Genomic DNA, 9,213 nt, shown 5'->3' with positions numbered 1-9,213 from the left:
GGAAGTAGCTGTTCAGTGTTCTTTTGGATGTGGACCTGAGACTGCGGTACCGTCTGCCAGACGGCATGAGCTCAAACTGTTTGTGGTTTGGGTGGCTGGGTCTCTTTCAGGATCCTGTGTGCCTTGCCGACGTACCACTCTGTGAATATACTGTCTATGGTGGGTAGCTTGTGTAGACACCTGAATATGTCTAACAATAATTCAATGTGTCTAACTCTAATTCCTTGTACTCTACTGTGTTCATGATAACGTTGTGTAACTTGCTGACCCCTCTTGATCCTCCATATCCTAACATTGACACTTAATAGTGGGACATGATACTGGACTGCCGCCAGGAGGAGCTGGTGCAACGTTGGGCAAGGGGTGACAACAGGTGAAGAAGGACTGGCTGAAGGTGGGGCTCCTGTAGCAGAACTACCTCTTCATCGTTTTCCACTGAAGGAAGCAGTAGAGCAGGAGCTCTCGACCCTAAAGACACACGGAATATGACTCCCGTCACGAGGCGGGTTAGTAATGTAGTATGCGATAGCTTAGCTTTCCAGTTAATGCTAAAGATACGTGTCCACCAAGAAGAAGACGTCTTACAGCCGGAGAGCGCTGTAGATATTGTACGCGCTGCATTTTAGCTAAATAAAGTATAGGCGGAAGGCAAGGGGGTCGCACTGACCCACAGCTTAGCTTCAAGTATAGGCCTAGGAGCACAGTTAGCTCGCGCGTCGCTCCACCCTCTCCCAGCCCAGCAGCGGACACCGCAACGGACGTCGCCGGACTGCACCCACCTCCAGCCTTATCCTAGCCGACGACCTCCAGCAGTCACTTGCCTAACGTCAACCCAGCCCGCCTCCTGCTATCACGGGTAACAATCACGGGACTTCTCGATGGCCATCTCACCACACGGACGTTCGGTGGTGAGAGCAGGCCAGCTTTTGGTTAAGTACACTCAAGCCAGTTACAGTGAGCGCTCCGAGCGCTGAAACGTTATCGGCAAACATTCTCTTTGTTCAGAGCGTGCCCTTTAACACTTTCAGTGCCACCAGAGGGCGCACGACTTAGTGCTTGAATGCCACCATCGGCGCCAATGTTAACCTTAATATCGCCTAATCTATGTTTTAAATTATGGCTATGTGTCTAATCTGCCCGTCACTTATCAAAGAATAATTTTCCAGTCAGTGCTGTCAAGGCAGATTGGTTTTTTATCGCTTCATTTCCGTTTGAGAGCATTTTGAAAAGCACCCGTTTTGAGGTAAAAAACAGCCCATTCTGTGATAATCGTCTTTTACTGGAATATTCCAGAACGTTGATATTTGTCTGCCTATTTATGAATCGTTTTCAGATAAACGCTAGATGATCAATAGTATACGTGCCCGCACGCACATTCGAGGCGTGCGCTGATAATAGCCGTTTTCATTTCCTCATGGATTTTACAGTGAAACCGCTGGAGCACATATCAGAAAAAAGCTTATATCTTCATCAAAACGAGTCTGATTATCCTAACACTGATAACATAGATTCCTTACCTGACATCAGATGGTATCCAACTGGTATATTCCAATTCCTGATCACCATTCGAAAAAATCGATAAGTGTATAGATCTAACGTGTATACAGTAGAACTCATGCTTGCCGCGGCTCAGAGTCTCCAGAATGAACTCTGGTAACCCCGGCTGCATCAGTGGACTGGAAAATGTGGACTGGAATCTTTTTTTTTCCCCATCCATTTTCATTGAGTCCATTCCAAAATCCCTGATGTCATCTGCTTTTTTCACATCTGTTCGCCGGCGGCCCTTGGGTAGGCTAGGGTAGGCTCGCGTGATGCAATATGATTTCAGATCGCTAAAAAAATAAAAAATAAAAAATTCAGAGAAATCTCGTGAGTGGCTTTCAACGTAACTATAGTAAACACGAGATTAGCCGTGAGTGGCACTCAAAGTGTTAAGGGCGAAGAGAATAAATACTTTGAACCGACACTGGTAGCAGTGATTAGGGGCACCCCGACATTTATTATTTTGGGGAATGCCGGCTATAGATAGGACTTTTGTTTTCAATGTGGGCCCACTGTCTTTTGGTTAAATGTGTTGTGTGATAACGTGTGTTCCTTTATAAAATCCCATTGAGTAGCTCTAGTGCCCCTCTCCCTCTTTCCCCCCCTCTCTCCCCACCTACGGGTGAATGAACAGGTAGTGTGACCCTTAAAGGGACTGGTTTCACTACTGTAGAGTGAGAGCACTAGGTGCCCAGTATTTCAACCCTTAAAGGGACGGGTTCCATTACTGTATAGTGACCAGTGTGGGAAGAGCTTTATTCATTGTGCCTTGTGTTAATTGCAGGTTAAAATAACCAGTAAAGAGAGCTAAATGGGAGCACTGTGTACGTGTCTGTTACTGTGTCTGTTGTCTTAACCCCTTTCTGTCCGGGTAATGCACTTTATTGTTTAACCCTTTCCCACCCCCTGCCTATGCATCATTGGGACAGGTCTCTGCTCGCCAATCAGGAAGGGTACTACTTTTGGGAGAAAGTATATCATCCATCATTACTGTCATCGGGTGTGGGAAGGCGCAGGAAGTATTAGGGGAAGTGTGGGTGTGTGGGGAACTACTGGGAGTCGCCCTGGAGGGCAAGAAGGACCAGCGCACCACCCCTAGGTTAGTGAATCCTAGGCCCCATCCACTCCCTCTGCTAAACCTCCACTCCAATACTCCTGCCCTACAGTCGGGGACTCAGCCGGACCCAGATCTGCTGCGTTCCCACTACCAGGTGACAGTGTACATCCACTCCCATAAAGCAGGGATAATCCACCCTGCTACACTTGCATCTGCAGATCTTTCGGCCATTTGCACTACTCTCTCCAGTGCTTGGCGGTTATTCTGTACAATTTCTCTTGTGATATCGTCTAAACTAGCACACTAAGGGCCTCCCTCCGTCTTATCTCGTCTGCTTTTCACTTCCTGAATTTTGTGCGTCATCGGAATCACATGACTGAAAACAAGCTATTTATCTGTCAACGCGATGGTCTCTGGAGTTTGACGCCCAGCTGTGGTATCCTCAAGTGGGGCTGTATGCTGTAGTGGAATAATTGTGATCGCATATCAATTAATATGCTTGCTATATACACCTATAGAATACATTGGCCTTAAGCAAACAATACTGTGTCTGCCTTCGTGACATCTTGACGTCCTGTTTTATCATGTGACCTCGACACGACTACAGGGTCTGACTTCGTTACATCCTTTGACCATGTACCACATCTGGGACCTATATGTTTACAATTCGTATGACACCTCAAATGAGATAAGCCTTTGATATACAACTAAATACTGTGTCCATAATGACCGCATGGCCCATTGTAATATCTGTGACCAAGGTCTGTTTTATATTCACATGTTAAACACATAATCACCTTTTGTTTCCCAAGGCCTGATATATGTCCCAAGAGTTTCAAACTGATGACACATTGCGACACAAAGGAGACAATTGACCCTTCTGTGGACTCACATTACAACACAAGGCAGACTTGACCTTCTTACAATCTCTGCCAGGCAGCATAAGCTTTCACATTTGGGCCACCTTTCACTTCCTGAAAACACACACACATAGACACACACACACATAGACACACACACATAAACACGCACACATAGACACACACACACATAGACACGCACACACATGCACACACATGCATGTGCACGACAATTTACCCCTTATGCGATCTCTGGCAAACAGGGACTTCCTCTATGAAACTAACTGACTACAAGTGTTTTACGGCATGTCAACTGTCTCAAGTTCACAGGTCAAGTGATGTTGCAAGACAATGCAACACCTCACTTCCTAAAAACACACACACACACACACGCCCACGCATATGTAAGCACACACACATAGCCGTGCACACACGCACATACATACACAAGCACACACATGCACGTGTAAGCATAACACACACACACACACACTTTCACTTCCTGAAGTCACACTCTCACACACACACACACTGACGGGGAGGGCTATATAATCTTCCTGAATTCCATCTATCAGGGCACATGTTGGCATCTTGCATTGCTTACTGTCAGTATGTGTCCAGTCATGTGTGACTGCCCAAATAAAACGAACGAACGTATTTGTTTTGCAGTTTTCATCTTTATTTCAACAGCTCTCTTGTTATCATAGATATTTTTCCATTACAACTTGGCGTCAAACGAACAGGATACATTGCACTGGATTCAGACGGGACCGGCTGAACGGAGGTGCAAGCAGGCCTGCCAAATCTCTACCTCGACACCAAAGCCTGTCCGAGAAGAGGGATTCACTCATCCGCACGACCGGGCCGTCTGACAACAGCGCACTTGTATCGAACCATAGGACACCCCTTTTTGAAGCCTCGACCCCCGGGTGAGCTGTTGAAATTCAGATCTTACTAAAAACATTCAAATTTTTTTGGGTGGATAATAATCTAACCTAATAAATGCTCTATGTTCCTATTTTATAATCTTTTAAACACGCACTAACCTCACCACTGAGGAGGGGTGCCGTCTTGCTGGAATCTCATTATCTCACAAAGATTCCCGCTGGGGGAGTGAAGTTTACCAGGGTGGGGTATCCCACAGTTTTCAAGGTTTTGTGTAAAAAACAACAACCAGTTGATATTACGCTGTCAAGGTTTTGTGTAAACAAAGACAACCAGTTGATATTGCAGTTTTCAAGGTTTTGTATAACAAACAACAACCAGTTGATATTGCAGTTTTCAAGGGTTTATGTAAACAACCAGTTGATATTGCAGTTTTCAAGGTTTTGTATAACAAACAACAACCAGTTGATATTGCAGTTTTCAAGGTTTTATGTAAACAACCAGTTGATATTGCTAAAAGTTTTTTTCTGAAGTTTGTACTAAAAACGAAATTTCAGAGGTCGCGGTCAGAACAAATTGTTTCCTGACAGAAGCCGACAGTTTTTCCCTGACGTTTGTTACTATAACGAAATTTCAGACTCAGATAGACGTATCTGTTTAAAGTATCTGTGTACACGAAGAATTGGCTTTTGCACAAGTACGTGGCAAAAGTTGGGTAAAGATGCTTAAAACTCCTCCAGTGGAACCCTGTGCGACAAGAGATGTTCATTCGATTAAAGGGACAGCATCGTAGTTAGTTTGATTACTGTTCAAAACGCAGAAAGCGGGAAGGGGACCGTGACGCGGAAGGGAGCAGTGAACAAACGTTACGAGTGTTGTCGATAGCGAGTGAATGTTTGATGCACGTCCCTTATTGGTCAAAGAAATGTGGTTTTCCAGCAAACGGCTCTTTCTCGTTAAATCAGATTGACACACCAGACATAAAATTACAAATTGATGAAAGGAGGTGACAAAGTAATGACAAACAAAAAATTTGGACTCAAATACAGACATAAAAACTAATTAAAGAATTGTTTGTTCTCTCATGGTGAGACTATCTGTAGATAGATTAAACATCGCTGGCGTTACAATTTGTGTTCTTATCATGGTGTTGTTGTCACTGATATAATGCTGTATGCTTTTTATCTTTGGATTATTTTATTTTCTTGCTTACTCTGCGGTTTTATTGTGTTTTGTTTCTGTTTCCTATCTAGTCTTTTTTGAAAAAAAATTTGCTATAAAGGGCACATGAATATTTTCAGAATTTACACATAGCTAATAATTTAATTTACGGACGGGCGCAAAATAAATTATGACCGAAAATCAAACCAAACAGACGGGCCCATTCCTCTGTGACGTATGTGGAAGAACAGACCCCGGCTGTGAGCAAGGACCCACAGAAACCGAGTTAAAATTAAGAAGAAAAAACGCGCAATTAAAACGAGAGTTATCTGACAGAACCCGCGAGTTCATGGACATCGATGACGAACACTGGGAAGTTTTGGACATGTTGTCACAGGTACTCCTCCGGTTAACGGGAGAACAACAAGCCTACTAAAACAGATATACATCATTGTCAAAGTGACAGACACTACGTTTAAACACTCCGTTTTCAACATCCACATATCAGACAAGGCGCTTGGTATAAAGAACACGTAATTATGTCAGAATTGGCAGTCAAAGCCACCACAGATAGAACAGTAAAACGTGATGAATGGAAATCATTAAGAGATTTTATAAATGCTAACAAAAAACTAGGATACGTACACCACTGTTTTGGGACAAATTCCGGAATTGAAACCATTAGACTCTCATGTGACATGACACTGGTTGCCCTATCAATCCTGAAGAAATAAATTAGAATTAACAGCCGACGGTACATTCAAATCCCTGTACTTTTCTCTCTCTCACTGCCTTTAGCGGAGCCGGGTCTCGGCGCCTTGTCCTCCCTAACTCGACCCTCACAACCTGGCCTGCATTCCGATGACACGGTGCAAGAAACGCAGCAGCAAGGAGCTGAGGCCCTCGACCCTCATCACCCCAGCCCCCGACCCCGATAACATGCTGGGCCTGAGGATCGACCACATGTGGCGTGAGAAGGGCAGGGTGACCAGGTGGACGGGCGCGGTCCTGGAACACTACACTATGGACAACAGTTGCCTCTACATTATCAAGTACGACAACCTCGACTGCGTCTGTGGCATCGAACTGTTCAAAGACAAGCGCGTGTCCGACCTGCGGGTGTTGGCAGAGAAAGTCGTGAACAATAAGATCAAGGCACCCCCCGGCGCAGAGGAACTGGTGGGGCAGGCCGTAGAACACTTCTTTGAGGAGGAGGACGGGGAAAAGAACGCGTGGAGGGGTATGGTCCTGTCCCGTGCCCCCGTCATGACGCACTGCTATTACATCACCTACAAGAACGACCCCGTGCTCTATATGTTTGAACTCTGGGATGACTACAGGGACGGAGACCTCCACATCCTGCCCGAGTCAGAGATCAAGCACTTGATGCCGGGGAACAGGAAGACGGACGAGGAGACAACGAGTCTGGTGGTGAAACGAGTACAGTATACCACAGACGAGGGCCAACAGAGAACCGGCCGGGTGATCTGTCAGGTCCCCGCCACGCCCGACGTGTATTACATCAAATACGACGACGACTTCCACATTTACGTCTACGAACTAGTACCCAACCCCGCTCCTGGTGACATAACCCCACGGGTGACATTCCTGCCTGATGAGGAAAACACTCTCCCACGCAGTCCAGACGAGAAAAGAAAAGATGAAGATTCTCCACCACAACCGAGAGTACCCACAAGGAGAAGACGGCGAGGCTCCCAGAAAACAAAGATTTGATAACCAAAGACTGTGGCCTGCCAAGGGTGGATTTCGTGGGAACAACAGAACATTTCGCTTGCCATGCCGGAGTGGGGGTCCGAGGGATGGATGGGACAGACGCACCGAGATCCGGCCTCCATCCACACAGGGAAGTAAAGCACACACACACACGTCCGGCTGAAGTAGAGAACAGCTTGTTAAATGGTTATAGCCTCTAAAACAACAAAAGCGCCTGATACAGTAGTAAATCGACACCGGCTGACTGACGCTACGCTTACCCATATGACAATGTTTGAAAATGTCTTACGAAATAGTTATACAATCACTATATGATTTCATAAAGGTCATAGTATTTCCTTTACAATATCACTATACAATCTATAAATGATTTAGAGTTCTCTTTCCGAAAAAGAGGTATGTTCTGCCTCCTATAAACCGGTTATGCTGTCGCTCTCCCGGGTCGTCTGGCTTGGGGCCCCAGCCAGGGGATCGGGGGGTGAGAGGCCACATAATGCAGGAGGGCGGGACATAGAACTTAGGAGACCACAAATATTTGTTCTGAAACATATCCTTTGAATTTTATTTATCAACACCCATATATATATATTGTATGTTATTGAAGCTATATACAAACTGACATTTTGACCGTTTATCAGGGGTGGTAGCTTTCCCCACTCCAATCCCACCCGGCCAGAGGTTTTTCCTGGGCCCATGTGGACGAGGGGCCAGCGGCAACACAGACAGTGACCACGACCGGAGGCTGCAAACCTTTCTGACCACACCACCAGCCTGTCCGGCGTGAGACGAGAGAAGCAGACTGGCACACATCCCCCTCAACACGCTGAGTGTGGTGTCCTATACACACACGCACACCCCGCCCCGACCCAGGCGGACATCCCCCGCTGATTGTTGTGCCCCCCCACTCTCTCTCTCTCTCTCTCTCTCTCTAAACGAACACTGAACAATTTTCTCTGATAACGCGCGTTGAACAATTGGCTCACTCTCTGAACGCTGCTACGGAGCCTGGACACTTCGCCCGTGTTTTCTCTATAGCTCTTTCTCTCTCTCGCCTACCCATTCAGAGGAAACATGCAAGGATGAAGTGGACGACCGCGGCTCCTGTTACACACAACTGTCATTGCTGATTTACTACCGCAGAGTTTTTTTTATACGATGTATATTCTATTTCAAATTAGTTTGACGGCGCTTTTAATTGTCCGTTTCGCATTGTTATTTTTTTATATACAGAGAATTGCTTGGTTGCTAAGCCACTTATAAAAAGGGTGAAGTAATTGTCATACAATATGTATTCGAACCGTGCCTTAGTTGTCATGTTTTTGATTCCCATTTGAATTTGGTGAAATTTAGCTTTGTTTCAGATAAACATTTGCCTTTTATTTTGATTAACTTTGATTATTATTTTACTCCACTTACCTATTAACTTTGATTATTATTTTACTCCACTTACCTATTAACTTTGATTATTATTTTACTCCACTTACCTATTAACTTTGATTATTATTTTACTCCACTTACCTATCAACTTTGATTATTATTTTACTCCACTTACCTATTACATTTGATATGAACAACTTTTACGCCACTTACCTATTAAATTTGATATGAATAACTTTCCCTTATTGTTTATTCTTACCTCAGACCTCGCATGCCCCATTTGCCTTTTACTTTTAGTTCTGTGTGACTGCTAATTTCTGTTTAGAGGCAATGTTTGGAGTCGATGCGATTTGTAGAGACCTTTTGTGTTTTATCTGAGATGTTCTTTTATTTCTGTATGCCTATAGTGTTATTTTGTATTTTACTAGCTATTTCCCTGCCACAACATTCTACCTCATACTTACCTCATTTTTACGGACCGTGTTTGATACGATTTATCTTTAGATATTGGACTATGTTTGATTGCATTTGTCTTTATATGCTGTAGTTGATTAATCTTTATTTTGAATTTTGATTTTTTTTCCCGCTGCTATACTC

General features: G+C 44.6%; 1 protein-coding gene across 1 annotated transcript; it reads left to right on the top strand.

Annotated features, from left to right (window-relative positions):
• Positions 1 to 6,366: 6,366 nt before the first annotated feature.
• Positions 6,367 to 7,239, top strand: LOC311237092 (spindlin-1-like; the record flags this gene model as incomplete). Its single annotated transcript, XM_084324898.1, has 1 exon — positions 6,367 to 7,239. The coding sequence occupies one exon, from the start codon at positions 6,367 to 6,369 to the stop codon at positions 7,237 to 7,239; it is 873 nt and encodes a 290-aa protein (XP_084181024.1).
• Positions 7,240 to 9,213: the final 1,974 nt, after the last annotated feature.

Source organism: Notolepis coatsorum (assembly GCF_963971535.1).
Source record: "Notolepis coatsorum genome assembly, chromosome: 11".
Lineage (NCBI taxonomy): Eukaryota > Metazoa > Chordata > Actinopteri > Aulopiformes > Paralepididae > Notolepis > Notolepis coatsorum.
The sequence above is the reverse complement of the archived record's forward strand: the minus strand, read 5'-3'. Positions and strand labels throughout refer to the sequence as shown.